At 40.8% G+C, this 19,225-nt stretch overlaps 1 protein-coding gene across 1 annotated transcript in view; it reads left to right on the top strand.

Annotated features, from left to right (window-relative positions):
* Positions 1–19,225, top strand: part of IGDCC3 (immunoglobulin superfamily DCC subclass member 3) — a 131,398-nt gene that overhangs the window by 76,242 nt on the left and 35,931 nt on the right. The window contains exons 3-5 of the mRNA XM_075858294.1: positions 17,094–17,238; positions 18,087–18,217; positions 18,308–18,445. Coding sequence (XP_075714409.1) covers positions 17,094–17,238; positions 18,087–18,217; positions 18,308–18,445 — 414 coding nt within the window. The remainder of the gene's footprint in view (positions 1–17,093; positions 17,239–18,086; positions 18,218–18,307; positions 18,446–19,225) is intronic.

Here is a 19,225-nt window from a genome sequence, read left to right as displayed (position 1 = left end):
CATCTGCTTGGCAGAACTGTCAGATAAGGCCCCGTAACTGGGCAGAGATCTTAGTCTGTCCGTTTTTTACTAGGGCAAAGTTTGGCCTCTAAGCACTGGGTGAAATCTGCCCTTAGACCATGCATCACCAGGCAATAAAGTCGATTGTCTTTTAGCATTATAATTTATTTCAAAGTTACCATTAAAAGGTATATAAAATAATTAATGAATGCAATAAATATGTAGGGTTGTGTTCAAAAGGGGCAGATTTATGGCAGAAATTTCTGTGGATCAAATGGGTTTGTTTCTACAGCATACAAATGGTTTTTACAAACCTCATTGAGATGTTGCTGTGAGTCACCAAAATTTCTGCCACGTGTGAAAATACCCTAATTGTATAACACAACAGAAAGGCTGACACCACTAACCCAAAAAAGTAACCATAGGGCGCTTGGCACCACACGCTATAAAAATGAATATATACTAGCAAAGAAGAAAGTAGGACTATGTGTTTAAAATTGCGCCTGCACTCCGACTATCATGCTTAAAAATATATGCTTTATTAGATTCGTTTTACATACGAGTTACAAAAAGTTAAAACATCTTAAACTACATACACAAATCCCCCTTGTGAGGTCACACCTTCTGCAGCTTCCTCAGGAAAATGTCCTCAACTTCCTCAGGAAGCTGCGGAGGGCGGCTATACGTGTGGGGTACCGCATGGATACCAACACCACAGGGATGTATTGACATAACTATTTGCTTTTTCATGCTGTACACCTGATGTTATATTGTGATTTTGCATATTCCTTATGGGACAATTTTGTCTTATCTTGCTGTTTATAGGGGGTTATATCTTATTATGGGTGACCTCACAAGGGTGATTTGTGTATGTGTTTTTGAATGTTTTTAACTTTTTATATCTCATGTGTGCTTAACTAATCTAATAAATCATATATTGTTTACATGATAGTCGTAATGAAGGTGCAATTTTTAAATTCCTTCTTTGCTAGTATATATTGGACATACCCTAATGAGAAAAGTACATAAGATATTGAATATGGGCCATGGGATTCATCAGGGCAGCTTGTGCTTGGATTTTACATGTATACTGTGCACACTGGCCATCTTCTTTGAGAGGTTGCATTGCATTTTACTATACATTTCCATGCACACTCCAGACATGCTTTGATTCATTGTTTTCTATTAATTTAGCACTTGAATGAGTCGACGACTCTGTCTACTGTATGAGGAATATTAAATTGTTCCAACTAGAGAAAGGGACCAATGTCAGAGCATTTCCCCCCTATACAACATAGATTAGGTCAGTGCTATAGAAATGTTATGTTAACATCTGCGTTGGAAAATCCATTAGTGGCCTCCATCGCAGATCTGACAGGGATTACCGGAAATAATAGCACAGCATGCTGCGGTATTGTTTCCGGTAAAATCACGGACACCCTAAAGAAAAGCCAACGGAACCTATTAAAGTCAATGGGTACTGTCGGCTGCCGGCGGTGTCCGTTGTGCAACGGAACCGTTGCTTCCATTATTCTGATGTTCTGCTCCTCTGACAGAGCTAAACAACAAAACACATGGATGCAGGTGTGAACATAGCCTAATGTATTTTTGGTAGACACAAAGTATTGTGTAACTAAGAACAAGACATAATGTTAAGTACAGACACTGTACTATATCTTTACAACCCTATACATTTAATACACCTAACGTGCCTAATCAGACCTTTTATCAGCTCCAGGACTCAGATCTGGATTGCCAATATTTTTGGTTTCTTCAATTCTGTAAACATACCGTTAGGTCCAGAATTATTTGGACAGTCACACAAGTTTTGGCATTTTAGCTGTTTACCAAAACATATTGAATATACAGTTATGGGCTGAAAATGCAGATTCTCAGATTTAGTATGGAGAAGGCTTGGAACGGCTCATGATCCAAAGCGCACCACATCCTCTGTAAAACATGGTGGAGGCAGTGTAATGGCTTGGGCATGCATGGCTGCCAACGGCACTGGGTCACTAGTGTTTATTGATGATGTGACTGAAGACAGAAAAAGCCGGATGAATTCTGAAGTGTTCAGGGATATACTTTCTACTCAGATTCAACCAAATGCAGCAAGGTTGATTGGACGTCGCTTCACGGTACAGATGGACAATGACAATGAGTTTTTAAGGCAAAGAATTGGAATATTCTGCAATGGCCAAGTCAATCACCAGATCTCAACCCGATCGAGCTGCATTTCACTTAAGGCAGAAAGACCCACAAACAAGCAACAACTGAAGACAGCTGCAGTAAAGGCCTGGCAAAGCATCACAAAGGAGGAAACCCAGCGTTTGGTGATGTCCATGGGTTCCAGACTTCAGGCAGTCATTGCCTGCAAAGGATTCTCTACAAAGTATTTAAAAAAACCATTTTATTTATGATAATGTTAATTTGTCAAATTACTTTTGAGCCCCTGAAATGAGGCGGCTGTGTAAAAAAATGGTTGCAATTCTTACAAGTTTCACACGATATTTTTGTTCAACACCTAGAATTAAACCTGAAAGTCTACACTTCAATTGCATCTCAGTTGTTTCATTCCAAATCCAATGTGGTGGCAGCGGAGCCCAAATCATGAAGATTGTGTCACTTGCCAAATAATTCTGGACCTAACTGTATATCCATTTAGACATAGGTATAAGCAGTGTGTATGAACTCTACATATCTTGAACGTTTATTTTTAGGAGGTGTTACACATCTCAAGCTCTGCTTCGCTCAGATTTTTAGCCACAAATATGACTTTTTTTTTTACAACGATCCGCTTTGATGCAAAATTGCATGAAGGCACCTATGAGTGTAATGTGCTGGGTGGCATTTTCACAATGTGCCATGTGCCTACTTTCAGAAAATATCTGAGTATGGAGGTATAATGTGATTATTTTTAGTTTTACAATTCAGGTTTTATTTGTGAATGTCAAAAATATTCTTCCTCCCTGACAGATTTTGAAACCCTGCTACTTCACTCAACTGCGCTGCACCGCTCTCTCCACAATTGACAGTCTCTTACTTCAACTCAACAATCCCCTTTTTATTTTTTATTTGAATGAATTGGTAACTGAGCTCAGCATACCATTGACAGATGAGGATAAACATCAAACCTTCTCTGTCGCATGTAGATTTCAGGACACAATTATATAATACTCTCCAGGTGGTATTGCTGCCCTAAAATTATCCATTCCTTTTATCCCTCAGTACCAGACACTTACTGGATATGTATGAGCGATGTATGTGCTCCACAGCATATTGGGTGGAGTTGTCCTCTGTTTCAACTTTTTTGGTCCCAAGTCCTCTCAGTAGGAGAGTGGCTTTGTGGAACCACACAGTCACACTTTGTTGCACTGGCACTCCTTTCAATTGGTCGTGACTTTCTATCATCTCTTAAGAAAAGCATCCTCTGCTACCTACTGGTGGTGGCGCAAACAGTTATTCCTCACCACTGGTGATCAATAACCTGACCCCCCCCCCTGTTCCATAGATATGGTCGACTGTTGTGTTGGCTCCCTATAGGCTAATTTGATGTAGTCAGCCAACGGGGTGGAGCTAGCTCCCCTGCCTCTGATCCTGACCAATCGGCACAAGGCATCTTGAGGGTAGTTCACACCCTGTTGGCTAATTACAGCAAATTATCAAAGGGGTAGCCAACATAACAGTGGGCCATATTTCTGGAACTGGGGGTTCCAGGAGAAAAAGAAAAACAGCGCTGGAATCAGAGAGACAGCGCTATTCAGGTCAGTAATCCAGTTCAAATTATATTGAAACACCCGGATGAAGCAGGTGGCAAAACACATGTTGGGGATCAAGATTCCCTCCTTTGGTCTATACTCTTTCCTCCTTTCTTTATGTGCCTGTTTTTTTGTGCTAATTTGCCCTCATTGCACTATGTATTTTAGGGTGCTATGTTTTCACATATTAGCACTAGTACTTTAATTGACTGTTTCATATTTATATGTATGTAGGAGGATTTTTGTACTTTCCAGGAGGGATTTTGTTTATCATTGGCGTGTCGTTTTCTCTTATGTTTTATTTTATTACAGTTTTGATCTATAATAAATATTTATACTATTTTATATCATGTCCATTTTTCTGCCTGTTTGTTTTGTGTTGGAGTTCATGATGTCATTGTTGTCCCTAATCTATAGGAGTGTATGACCTAGTGACGGGTCCTTTAAATTAGCTAAATAAATGGAAGACATTTATGGGCAAAAATGTATCAAATAATAAAATGTGCTTTTCATATATACTTACACTATATACATGTGGTGCGCTCGTGTGCTGATAATTGGCTTCTTATGAATATTTATTTCTTAACACGTCTGGGTCTTCCAGAAGTTCTTATCTTCCTTTTTCCTTTTGACACCGGGTGTTACTAGAAATTTGCCACAGAAAATACCTTATCAACAATTACTTTTCACTGAATAACAATTATACTGGAGAGAATATTTTGTCTACTGTATTTTCACCTTTTCATAAATCCAAGCAGAGGTGCGAGGAGTAACATACAGGAAAACCAGTTAATCACTTTTGCTCAATACCTGAACTATAGGATATGCCCTAGGGTTATTTCATAGAGGCTAGCACATTGCCCCCCATCTGGTGCAGTGTAACAGTAAAGGGAGGTGATTATGTGGGGTACTGGGTGGGTGTGAATCACACACAAAGACACTAACACCCTTGGGTGTGTGTGTCTGAGGGTGCCAATGAGCATGCAATGAATGATTAAATACAAAACAATAACAGAGATCATTACGTCCTGAAAGTAAATGTACCTACAAATGAAAACGTACCTTGTAAATATAAAGACTGTTCAATCCAAGAGTGTACATAGCATACAGATAGACCATGTGGCTGTTATAGGGCTCTTGGAGAGAATGGGCTCATCCTGTATTTTTTTTTCAACCATTGTTTTCCGCAGTAAATATTCCGCTTGAAAAACTGAGCATCTTTGGTGTGTAAACTATAGGAAGACACCTAATATATGTGCTGTCCAAATTCTGAAGAGGGAGCAGCATTTTTAGCATCTGTGTATGTGCGGCACAGTTACTATACGTACAATAATTTCTATGCATGCAGCTCAGCTATAGGCCTAGTTCACACAGAGTATTTTGCAGGCAGAAAAAATCTACCTCAGAATTCCTTTAGGAATTTTGAGGCTGAATTTGACCTGCCTGCACCTTCTTGCCACGGTTCTCCCTGCATTTTTCGCAGCGGTTTTTGGCTGGGCCATTAAGCACCGCAGGCAAAAAATGCTTTTTCTGCCTCCCATTAATTTCAATGAGAGGTCAGGACATGCCGCTTTTTTTGCCCACGAGTGGCTAAAAGCCGCCTGGGAAATAAAATGCCTCCGCCTCCCATTGAATTCAATGGGAGGCGGCTTCACACGTTTTTTGCCACTAATTCCAACTCTGTTTCCGTGTCAAAATCAGCACCAAAAAACTCTGTGTAAACAGGACCTTAAAGCCACATAAATGGATGTGACAAGGTGAACAAATAAACAAGGGGGGGCACAAGACTGAGATGTAACACAAGGAAAAACTTATTTTAAATATGTTCAGACATTGCGTAAACACTGCGGATTTTCCGCAACGGATTTCATTGCTGAAAATCTGCAGTGTATTACAGTAGCAGCAAAGTGGATGAGATTTGGACAAATCTCATCCACACGCTGTGTAAAAATTCCATAGAAAAAACAATTATAAAATTAACCTGCGGTGCGTTTTTCTTAATCCGCAGCGTGTTCATTTATGCTTCAGAATCGCTGCTTTTCTATTGCGGGTTTTCCCTATTGAATTCAATTCATTCCAGGAGGCCGAACTGTAAGGACGCATTGCCATGACTACGAAGAACGGGGTAAGTATAAGCTTTCTTTTTTTTTTCCATCTGCTGCTTACTGCAGTGGACATCCTGCCTGAAAAACTGCACCACAATTTGGTGAAGTTTTACGGCCGGAATTCCCTGCTGGTTCCAGGGCGGATATGCTGTGTACTTTTACGCAGCGTATCCGCCCTGTGTGAACATGGCCTTTCAGAAAGAGTGAAAGATCCATGAAAAAGTCTTCCAGCAGCTGTTGTGGGGACACACATACAGTTCAAGCATTAAAGAATGCTTGGGACAGACATATGACTATTGTCAAAAATGTTAGGAATGCAAAAATAGTGGGGATATATATCTTATAAATAAAAAGATTTTTTGATGCCTATACAGTATCTATAACAACTGAAAATGGCAAACTGGATGGACCTGTAGGTTATTTTCTGTCGTCAAATTATTTGGGGGAGCTGTATTAAAAGTGTGCCAGTCTTAATAAAAAACAAGCTAGATTAATATGCAACAAATTTATTAAGAGGCACACGCCTCCTAATAAATTTGTGTCATCTTCCGCTGTCTGTGCAACACTGAATAAAATGTATGCCAGTCAGGAGCGAGCGTGGATTTCAGCTATAATTTACACCACTTTCTGGCTTAATTACAGTAAATGCATCTAGTTGCGGTGGACATGCTTTCTTCATAGTTGCCAACATTTGAATATTTTTTTCCCGTGACACTTAGGGTGTGGCTTCTTTGGTGATTGTGTCTTATGGGGGTGTGGCGTATCAGATGGGTGTGGCTTTCTTCCAAGAATTTCTGCATACAAATAAACAAACTTTATTTCTGCACTAGTTTGGCTGACAAATTCTATGGTGGCCAGTATCTCTCTCTGGTTATCCGGTTGTGATGTCTCATTTTATCACTAGGGCTAGGTGATATGTGCTGACCACTAGCATAAAAAACCAGCACAAATAGTGCCACACTCAGTGCCCCTTGTAGATGGTGCTCCACACTGCCCCCAGTAGATAGTGGCACACACTGCTCCCTGTAGATATTGCCACAGTGCCCCTGTAGATAGTGCCACATGGCCCCCTGTAGATTGTAGATAGTGCCACAGTTCCCTCTCTGTAGAGTGCCACACACCCCCTTTTTACAGAGTGCCACAGTGCCCTCTGTAGATAATGCTACAATGCCCTCTGTAGATGGTGCCACACCCATCCTGTAGATAATGCCGCAGTTCCCTCTGTAGATGATGCCACAGTGCCCTCTGTAGATAGTGCCACCGTACACTCTGTAGATAATGCTGCAGTGTCCCCTGTAGATAATGCTACACAGCCCCCTGTACAAAGTGCCACATACGTTACCCTGTAGATAGTGCCGCACATGTCCCCTTGTAGATAGTGCAATACATGTCTCCTTGTAGATAGTGCCACACACGTCCCTTTGCACATAGTGCCACACCCCCTCTAGTTAGAGCCACATAACTCTGAAGATAATGCCACAGTCGCCTCTGTAGATAATGCCACATTGCCCCGTGTAGATACTGCCATAGTTCCCTTTGTAGATAATGCCACAGTGCCCTCTGTAGATAGTGCCAAATCCCCTGTAGATAGTGCCACACAGCCCCCTGTAGATAGTGCCACACACACACACACACATACACACCCTGAAGATAGTGCCACACACTCTTGTAAATAGTGCCACACACACCCCCTTGTAGATAGTGCCATTGGGGCACCCTCTAGGAGTGGACGGTAGAAACATAGGGGGAAAGTTAACAACGTTCCTACGTGAGTTTTCGGCAACTATCTGGCCAGGGATTCCGCTCCAGGAGGAGTGAATGGCAGGGCAGGGAGCAGATAGTTTCCTGCTCTGCCATAGTATTCAATTGTATCTGCGTCCTGAAGTCGCAGATACAATTGAATATGGCAGTTGCCGGGGACAAGTCTATAACAGTAATTTGCCAGGGCTGTGTCTGTAAATTCGGGAGTCCCGGCTAATTCGTGACTGTTTGTAACCATGGCGTCCTTTTGATAATCTCCGCCTACTTTTTTTAAATAGCGAAAGCAGGAGGAAATGTGACTTTTGGGTTGTTTGCGTCATTTCTATGCCAGAAAACTGCCAAAGGAACATTGTTAACTCCCCCCTATGTGTCTACTGTATCTGTCTATATTTCTATGACCCTCCTCAACTGAATTCCCATGATCAGCTGTAGTAGAAGGGATGTAAAACAAATATAAATTGCTAATGGGATTGACTCTAATATTTGACTATTTAGGAGTTGAGCAGTTCATTAACTACTGCAGGGGCAGACATACCATATTTGCAACCTGTATAGCTGCAGAGGGACCCGGCAGGCAAGGGGGCATATTGCTACCTTAAAAAAAATCATAATAATAGAAATCCCTGCTGTCTATTAGGTGACATGTAAGGGGTACCCTCATTTCCCTCCATGTCTCACAATTACTGGTGGATTGGCACATCGTTAAGGGAACTTCTGGGGCCATGAATGAGGTAGTCTATCGCACCCTGCTGTCATCAAATTAGCAGTTGGAAAACAAGGAGCCCATATCCTGTTCATGAACGGGGGTCCTTTGTAATCAGTGTCAACCCCTGAACTACCAATAAATAACAGATATATGGTTCAGTTCCTATATAAAATTAGAATTTTCATTAAATAAGTACCATAAGATACTGATCAAGATAAGTAGATTGAGTCGCCAGTTATTGGCCAAGTTACCCAATTAAACTGGTGGTTCCTCCATATATCCAGATAAACAATCAGATCTTTCAGGCATGTCCATACATTTGTTCGTAGTGTAATTTCTGTATGTGCTGCTAGTGAATAAAACCACTATAACCATCCATTCTCTGTGTGATAAATTCAGTGTTTCTTAATAATTTGCTAATGTTTGAAAAGGACTTTGCTCCTGTTTAATGAATATGTTTCACCTTAGTAAGGTAAAGTTAAGTGCTATGTCATTTATAAACCTCTAAACCACAATGTATTGTTGAAGGAAAACTTAAAACCAGGAGTGTAAAACTAGAAATCATTTGTATTCTGACTTCTGAATACTGGTGTAGCGTAAAAATACAGTTATAGTGGTTTCCATAGCAATCTAGTCACCGCTGTATCTTCTAGGAAAATTATATTTATAGCGTCTCATCGGGTACAATGTACAACTCCCTTTTTTTTCTCTGCTTAAGTTATTGAGACTTTCATCCTTTGTATTTACATTTAAAGGGACACACCGGAAAAAAACGAAACTTTCCCATGTGTATCATTATAGTATTCCATGTGTCAGTCTCTCACCTGTTATTTTTCTTGCTGCTTCTATCTCTATATATCAGACTGGGATGGTTTCTTAGCAGCAGTGTGAATCCGGCTCAGTGACACGCTTTCTATACTTGAGTCTATGGAGATCTATGTATCACCCATCACAGGCTTCAGCAGTTCCTGTACCTCACCAGTTTTGCACAGAGGGGGGGGGGGGGTGGGGGGGTCGGGGGGTTTATCAGCTACCAGTGATACTTAGGTTCCTATCACACAGTTATATGTAGAAGAATTTAGTGCAGCCTCCCTGGCTGTATACTTATAATTTACATATATAGAAAAGAACGTCAGGGCTTCCCTCTAGGAGCACAATCCCTGGCCTGAGCGTCTTCAACACTCTGGCAGGGGATTCCATAAACGGACAGGGACGTCACGGTTTGCCTTTAGGGGCGGATTTCCTGGCCAGAGCGTCGGCAACGCATTGGCAGGGGATTCCTCTCCAGCAATAGCCCCTGACATCACTGTCCATTTATGCACAGTTATGTCAAGTGCTTCCCCGGGCTCAGCTCTTAAAGTAGCGTTGTGCCCGGGGAGTCCTCGACGAGTGGAGGAGCTAACTCTGCTCCTCTGCTCTGTACTAATGCTGAAGAAGGGATGCAGATACAGTTGACACCCCGACATACCACCGGCCGCCTGGGACAGCGGGACACCGCCGGGAATCCAGGATGGTTGGGAGGTATGCATTACTGTGCAATAAGCAAATACCCCATTTAGCCATAACATTAAAACCAACTGTCTAATATTGTGTAGGTCCCCCTTGTGTCGCCAAAACAGCTCTGACCAGTCAAGGCATAGACTCCACAAGACCTTTGAAGATGTCCTGTGAGATCTGGCACCAATACATTGGCAGCAGATCCTTTAACCCGTTAGTGACCGCCTATAGGTGTTTTTACGGTGGCCACTAATGGGCTTTATTCTGATGCAGTAGCCTTTTTACGGCGCTGTATCAGAATAAACAGCGCTGGGAGCAGTTAAATCTCTCTGCTCTTAGCTACCAGAGGTAGCTGAGGGCGGGGAGCATACATGCTTGAACGGACGAGATCGATATCAGTATCGATCTCACCCGTTTAACCCCTCAGATGCGGCGCTCAATAGTGTGCGCCGCATCGGAGTGGCTTTGGAGAGAGGGAGAAAGCTCCCTCTCTCACCCCACCGGTACCCTGCGTAAGATCATAGGGTGCTGGTGTCTTCTATGGCAGCCTGGGGCCTAATAAAGGCCCCCAGGTCTGCCACTAGTTAATGCATGCTAGGCCATGCCAGGTGCATGGCATAGCAGATGCCTGTCCGTTTTACACGGACAGGCACTAATACACTGCAATACAGAAGTATTGCAGTGTGTTATAAAAGCAATCAGGTGATCGCATAGTGAAGTCCCCTAATGGGACTAGTAAAAAAAAAAAAAGTTTAACCACTTCAGAATCGAGCTCATTTTGCCCTTTCAGGACCAGCCACATTATTCCAAATCTGACATGCGTCACTTTATGTGGTGATAACTCTGGAATGCCTTTACCTATCCAAGCGATTCTGAGATCGTTTTCTCATGACATATTGTACTTTACGTTAGTGGAAAAATTTGGTTGACAAATTCATCACTTATTTGTGAAAAACACCAAAATGTAAAGAAAATGTGCAAAAATTAAGATTTTTTTAATTTTAAATGTTTCTGCTTGTAAAATAGATAGTAATACCACACAAAATAGTTACTATTTCACATATTCCATATGTCTACTTTATGTTGGCATCGTTTTTTGAAGGTCCTTTTATTTTTCTAGGACGTTACGAGGCTTATAACTTTAGCAGCAATTTCTCATATTTTCAAGAAAATTTCAAAAGGTTATATTTTCAGGGACAAGTTCAGTTCTGAAGTGGTTTTGAGGGCCCTATATTAGAAACCCCCATAAAACACCTCATTTTGAAAACTGGACCCATCAAAGTATTCAAAACAGCATTCAGAAAGTGTTTTAACCCTTCACAGGAATTGAAGCAAAGTAGAGGTGAAATTTACAAATTTAATTTTTTTTGGCCAAAATTAATTTGTAATACATTTTTTTCTGTAACACAGAAGGTTTTAGCCGAGAAATGCAACTCAATATTTATTCCCCAGATTCTGCAGTTTTTAGAAATATCTCACATGTGGCCCCAGTGTCCTAATGGACTGAAACACAGAAGCAAAGGAGGATTTTGGTGCCTTCTTTTTATTATAATACATTTTAGGCACCATGTCAGGTTTGAAGAGGTCTTGTACCAAAACAATGGAAACTCTCCAAAAGTGACCCCATTTTGGAAACTACACCCCCTCAGGGAATTTATCTAGGGGTATAGTTAGCATTTTGACCCCACAAGTGTTTTGCTAAATTTATTTAAATTAGTCTGTGAAAATGAAAATCTACTTTTTTTCTGCAAAAACATAGAGTTTTTAAATTTTTGCAAGGAATAAAGGAGAAAAAGCACCCCAACATTTGTAAAGCAATTTTTCCCGATTACGGCAATACCCCATATGTGGTAATAAATTTCTGTTTGGACCCACGGCAGGGCTCAAAATGGAAGGAGTACTATTTGGATTTTGCAGTGCAGATTTTGCTGAATTGGTTTCTGGCGGCCATGTCGCATTTGCAGAGCCCCTGAAGTACCAGTACAGTAGAAATTCTCCAGGTGTGATCCCATTTTGGAGACTATACTCCTCAAATGATTAAATTAGAGGTGTAGTGAGCATTTTGATCCCTCAGGTGTTTAAAATTGGGCCGTGAATATATATATATATATTTTTTTTTTCCAATAACATGTAGATTTAGCTCATAATGTTTAATTTCCACAAGGAATACAGGAGAAAAAACAACCCAAAATTTGTTAAACAATTTCTCCCGAGTAGGTAAATACCCCATATGTGGTTGTAAACTGCTATTTGGACCCACGGCAAGGGTCTAACAGGAAAAAGCGCAATTTCGTTTTTGGAGTGGAGATTCTACAAAATAGTTTTTTGACGCCATGTTGCATTGTGCTGAGGTACCAGTACAGTGGAAACCCCCGAGAAGTGACCCTATTTGGGAAACTACACCCCTTTAAGGAATTTATCATGAGGTGTAGTGAGCATTTTGACTCTACAGGTTTTGCAGAAATTAGTACACAATAGAAGTTGCAGATTGAAAATTGGCATCTTTCCACAGATATGCTATATCAGTGCCCAATATGTTGTGCCCAGCTTGTGCCACTTTAGACACACACCCCATAACTTGTTAAGCGGGATACCTCATATTTGGTCATAAACTGCTGTTTGGGCACAGTGCTAGGCCCAGAAGGAGCGCCATTTGGCTTTTGGAGCGCAGATTTTGCTTGGCAGTAGTTCTGTTTAGTGTTTTACTGGTGTTTCAGTTTATAATGTGGGGGCATATGTAATCTGTGCAGAGTACATCAGGGTATATGTAATCTGTGCGGAGTACATCAGGGTATACGTAAGCTGGGCGGAGTACATCAGGGTGTATGTTAGCTGAGTGGACTACATCAGGGTATATGTAAGCTGGGCGGAGTACATCAGGATATATGTAAGCCGGGCGGAGAACATCAGGGTATATGTAAACTGGGCGGAGTACATCAGGGTATATGTAATCTGGGCGGTGTACATCAGGGTATATGTAATCTGGGCGGTGTACATCAGGGTATATGTAAACTGTGAGGAGTACATCAGGGTATATTTAAGCTACGCAGCGTACATCAGGGTATATGTAAGCTTGGCGGAGTACACCAGGGTATATGTAAGCTGTGCGGAGTACATCAGGGTATATGTAAGCTGGGCGGAGTGCATCAGGGTATATGTAAGCTGGGCGGAGTACATCAGGGTATATATAAACTGTGAGGAGTATATCAGGCTACATGTAATTTGGGTGGAGTACATCAGGGTATATGTGAACTGTGCAGAGTACATCAGGGTATATGTAAACTGGGTGGAGTACATCAGGGTATATGTAAGCTGGGTGGAGGAGTACATCAGGGTATATGTAAACTGGGCGGAGTACATCAGGGTATATATAAGCTGGGCGGAGTACATCAGGGTTTATGTAAACTGTGAGGAGTATATCAGGGTACATGTAATCTGGGCGGAGTACATCAGGGTATATGTAAACTGTGCAGAGTACATCAGGGTATATGTACACTGGGTGGAGTACATCAGGGTATATGTAAGCTGGTCGGAGGAGTACATCAGGGTATATTTAAGCCGGGCGGAGTACATCAGGGTATATATAATCTGGGCAGAGTACATCAGGGTATATGTAAACTGTGCAGAGTACATCAGGGTATATGTAAGCTGGGCGGAGTACATCAGGGTATATGTAAGCTGGGTGGAGTACATCAGGGTATATGTAAGCTGGGCGGAGTACATCAGGGTATATGTAAACTGGGCGGAGTACATCAGGGTATATGTAAGCTGGGCGGAGTACATCAGGGTATATGTAAACTGGGCGGAGTAAATCAGGGTATATGTAAACTGGGTGGAGTACATCAGGGTATATGTAAGCTGGGCGGAGTACATCAGGGTATATGTAAACTGGGCGGAGTAAATCAGGGTATATGTAAACTGGGTGGAGTACATCAGGGTATATGTAAGCTGGGCGGAGTACATCAGGTTATCATAGGATGATGTAATAATGGGGTAAATGAATAATAAAATTACTTATCCATGGATAGTGACGTACGCTTTGAACCAATCCTTTATGTACAGGCCGGATTTTTCGGGGCAGGAGTTGCACTTCCAAAGGGTGTCCGTGGTATTGTACAAAATATCCGCACTACAGCATTAGCTTTATTTTTCCGTTGACAAGCTGTGTGGGTGCTTGATTGTCATGGGACATACGATTTTTTGATCACTTTTTATTCCATTTTTTGGGGGGTGAGGAGAACAAAAAACAGAAATTCTCTCACTATTTTTTATAAATTTTTAACGCCATTCTCTGTGCAGTATAAGCAACACGTTTACTTTATTCTGTGGTTCGATATGATTACCAAATACAAAATTTATATAGTTTTTATATGTTTTACTACTTTTACACAATAAAAACACTTTTTTCTAAGTAAAATAATGTTTTAGTGACACCATATCCTGAGAGCCATAACTTTTTTATTTTTTTGTCGACGGAGCGAAGTGAAGGCTTGTTTTTTGCATGACAAACTGTAGTTTTTATTGGTACCATTTTGTGGTTCTTGCAACTTTTTGATCACTTTTTATTAAATTTTTTGGGAAACAACGAGACCAAAAAAGGAAATTCTACCATAGCTTTTTATTGAATTTTTTTACGGTGTTCACCGTGCGGGATAAATAATATGATATTTTTATAGGTCAGGCCGATACGAACGGGGTGATACCTATTATGTAAAGTTTTTTAATTTTTTCTATTTATAAGGGACTTTATCATGGAATCATGGCGATTATTGTTTTTATTCCAAAAACGTTATGTATTTATTTTTCTACTTTTTTTTTTTACACTTACTAGGGGACTTGAAGATCTGATCTTCTGATCCCCAGTACAATACACAATATACTTATGTAGTGCAGTGTATTGCAACTGTCATTTTTCAACAGACACTCAGTCTGGCACGACCTAATAGGCTTCCGTACCTGGCTGACCAGGAAGTTGTTGCCATGCTCCCTGGTTGCCATAGCAACCATTGACACCCTGCGATTTTTTTTTGCGGGGGGCCAATGGATTACAGAGGAAGCCCCCTCCCTCTGTGTTAATCACTTAAATTCCGCTGTCGCTATTGACAGCAGCATATAAGGGGTTAAATAGCAGCGATCAGAGAGAACTGTGATCGCCGCCGTAGCAATGGGATGTTGGCTGTATATTACAGCCGACACCCGCTGAAGATGAAACACACAGCTCCTGTGCTCGCTTTATCCTCAGGGCGATACTGTACGCCCATTTGCGGGAACGCACCGCTAAAAAGGACGCACAGTAATGCCCATTTGCGGGAAGGGGTTAATAAAGTTAATAATAAATAAATAAGTGAAAAAAAATAAAACCCCAAATTTTCCCCTTACAAAATGCTTTATTATTATTATTATTATTATTATTATAATTAAAAAAAGGTAAAAAAGTTACACATATTTAGTATCGCCGCGTCTGTAACGACCCCAACTATAAATTCATTACATTATTTAACCCCTCGGCAAACGGCGTAAAAAAATAAAATAAAAAACAATGTAAGAATTGTTGTTTTCTGTGAATACTGCCTTTAAAAAGGTGATAAAAAGTCGCATCTACTCCAAAATTGTACCAATAAAAACTACAAGTCGTCCCGCACAAAAAAATCCCTTATACAACTGCATCGGCGGCAAAATAAAACCGTTACGGCTCTTCAAATATGGAGACACAAAAACAAATAATTTTGAAAAAAAAGGGTTTACTGTGTAAAAGTAGTGAAACATACAACATCTATATAAATTTGATATTTTTGCAAACGTAACAACCCGCTGAATAAAGTTATTGTGTTATTTATATCACAAGATAAACGGTGTAAATTTAGGACGCAAAAAAGTGAGGCAAAATTGCTGTTTTTTTCTATTCCCCCACAAAAAAAGTTAATAAAAGTTAATCAATAAATTATATGTTCCCCAAAATGGTGCTAATAAAAATCCAACTTGTCCTGCAAGAAACAAGACATTATACAGCTATGTCGATGCAAAAATAAAAAAAGTTCTAGCTCTTCGAATGCGACAATGGAAAAACGTAAAACATTGCTTGATCATTAAGGCCTAAAATAGACTGGTCACTAAAGGGTTAAGTCCGGTAAGTTGTCAGCTGCGGCCTCAATGGATCAGATTTGTTTTTCCAGCACATCCCACACATACTCGATCAGATAGGGATATGGGAATTTGGAGGCCAAGTCAACACTTTGAACTATTTGTAATGTGCCTCAAAACAGTCCTGAACTATATTTGTTGTTCGTCAGGGCACATTATCCTGCTGACAGAGGCCACTGTCATTAGGGAAAACCATTGCCATAATGGGGTGTGCTTGGTCTGCAACAATTCTTAGTTGGGTGCTACGTGTCAAAGTAGCCCCAAGGTTTCCCAGCAAAACATTGCCTTGAGCCCCACCAGCTTGCCTTCTTCCCATAGTGCATCCTGGTGCCATCTCTTCCCCAGGTAAGCGGCGCACATGCACTTGGCTGATCACATGATGTAAAAGAAAACACAATTTATCAGACAGGGCAACCTTTTTCCATTGCTCCATGGTCCAGTTCTTATGCTAATATTCCCATCATAGGCACCTTCGGCAGAGAACACAGTTCAGCATGTGCACTCTGCCCGGGCTGACCGGCAGCCCGATACTTAGCAAGCTGCCATGCACTGTGTGTGTTTTGACACCTTTTTATTATAACCAACAATAACTTTTTTAGCAGTTTGCGCAACAGTAGTCATTCTGCAGGATCGGACCAGACCTTTACCCCCCTTGCACATCAATGAGCCTTGGGCGCCAATGACCCGGTCGCTGGTTCACGGTTATCCTTCCTTGGACAACTTTTGCTAGGTACTATCAACTGTATACCAGGAACACCCCACAAGATCTGCTGTTTGGACATGCTCCGACCTAGTCATCTAGACTTCACAATTTGGCCCTTGTCAGAGTTGCTCAGATGCTTACGCTTGCCCATTTATCCGGCTTCCAACACATCAACTTCAAAAACTGACTATTTACTTGCTACCTAATATCAACAGATGCCCTTGTAATGAGATAATCAATGTTATTCACTTCACCTGTCAGTGTTTTCAATGTTGTGGCTAGACAGTGTATATAGACTAGCAAAACTATATATAGCGAAGAGCAATCCAGTAATTGTTTCAAGTTAATCACAAAACACCTTAAATTAGCAAATTTAGCTTCAGAATCATTAAATAAATAACAATGTTGCTTTTCTCCCACAGCCATATCGGATTTTCACATCTTTCCCCGGGATGCAACCCTAGAAGAGGGCGGTGTGGCCAGGTTTCAGTGTCAGATCCGTGGCCTGCCAGAGCCAGAAATTGTATGGGAGCAGAGTGGTGAAATTATTGATACAGAACACCCCAGGTACATAGTTACCAAGAACTGTACACTATATTTGACTGGACTAAGGGCTCATGAACACTACCATATTATAACAAATCTATGAGGCCCTACTGAACCGTCGTTCTACAGATTTAGCCATGTTTATCTTGACTTTTAAGGCATTAAATACACAGTGTCAACTTTAACTTGACTTTTTCAATGGCTTTTGTTGTGTGATATCACGCTGCAGCAAGTTATCAGAGTCAAGATAAACTTGGCTACATCTGTACGTGGATTTCATATACGCATATTATTTCACGCAGCCGCAGGTATTCTTGTGTCTCCATACAGCCTCTATGCTCATGGCTCTACCAAATACATGTGGCCATAAGGACATTTGTTTGTCATGGTTATATATAAAATTGAAGGAAGGGGACTATAATGTTGAGCAGAGTACTAGGCACTTCAGTTGTGCGTCCTCAGGTGTAAGCGAGTTGCGTAACTTTAAACTTTTGCTGCGACTTTCACAGGATTTAGTTGTACAAGTTGACTTTGAAAGAAGTAAATTGGAAAAGTCACACAACAGCTGATTGACTGACTTGGTCTCCATTGACTTTTATTGTAGTGCATTTGTTCCAACTTTGTGCTCTAGTTGCATTCAATTAAATAATTGCATTGCCGGGCATCTAAAGTCCCGTTCACCTCGGGCCTATGTAAAGTGTGGGCTAAGGGTATTGAGCTCATGTAAGATTCCCTAATGGTCCTTACTGATGGAAATTCATTACAAAATAGATTAATTTGCTTCATTTTGTCTCATATTTTAAAATGATTACAGTAAAACCTGTATCTGCACTATAGATTCTAATTATACATCTTCTTATTCTGCACAGATATACTTTGCTTCCCACCGGTGTATTACAGATAACTGCCATCCAAGCTGAGGATGCAGGCACGTTCCGTTGTGTGGCTTCCAATGCAGCCGGTGTTAAATACAGTACTGAAGCTGCGTTAACCGTCACAGGTAAAGCCTTTGAAATGTCCTCTTCTAGTGATATTTTAATATAAGATGTCATTATATAATAAATCTGACGGTACTATTAATTACTTTTAGGTCCGAACTACACGGAATACAAGGATCCAATGATCTTAGTTGGTCCAGAGAATCTTACCAAGACTGTTCACCAGACAGCGATCCTCGAGTGCATGGCTACTGGAAATCCCCGGCCTATTGTGTCCTGGAGTAGACTTGGTATGACTAACTGGCTTAAATGGGACATTTCACAGAATTCTGTACTTTCACCCATATGTTACTGGTTTGGAAAGAGGAAAAAATTTATTTTAGTAGCCAAATAAATACCTGCTTTTCTAAATTTACGGAATTCACTGGAATTTTAAAGGGGTTCTGCCATCTCAAACATTTATGATATATCCACAGAATATGCCATAAATGTCTGAGATGCAAAAACCCCTTTAAGTATGGGAAGTTGTTTTCTCCAAAGTTCAGCCGTTTTCCCTCCAGACATGTCAATGTCTAGTCATTCAAGACCAGGAAGGGTATGTCAAACTTGATATATCATTGGGCTGAGGCCTTGATCTCCCAGTCTCCTTCTAAGTTCGGAAGCATGTGATTATTATATCAGCATGTTACCTGGGATCTTCCCCCTCTTCCCATCTCCACTTATGTCCTTGCCAGTTTACTATTGATTTATTAGATATGTGTAGACTATATCTAAATACTACCTGGAACCTTGTGTCTTTTATAGTACTGTAATGCATTTAACAAAAGCACAGAACTACATTGCTACATATGTTTTTAGACTTCGTCTTTTTCTAAGTAGTTTTTTTTAAAATTTATTTTAAAGAGATATTTGCTTAAATACGGTCTTCTGCTGGCCATACCCAGCCAAACCGGGTGTTGTAGTGGAAGGTATCACATATATCAAGTGATTGGGATGATCAGGCACAGGGTCCCTATAAGACGGGACTGATATTTTACTGACCATCAGTTGTAGAGAAACACCTGTTTATA

Source organism: Rhinoderma darwinii, chromosome 3, assembly GCF_050947455.1.
Source record: "Rhinoderma darwinii isolate aRhiDar2 chromosome 3, aRhiDar2.hap1, whole genome shotgun sequence".
NCBI classification, from domain to species: domain Eukaryota; kingdom Metazoa; phylum Chordata; class Amphibia; order Anura; family Rhinodermatidae; genus Rhinoderma; species Rhinoderma darwinii.
The sequence above is the reverse complement of the archived record's forward strand: the minus strand, read 5'-3'. Positions and strand labels throughout refer to the sequence as shown.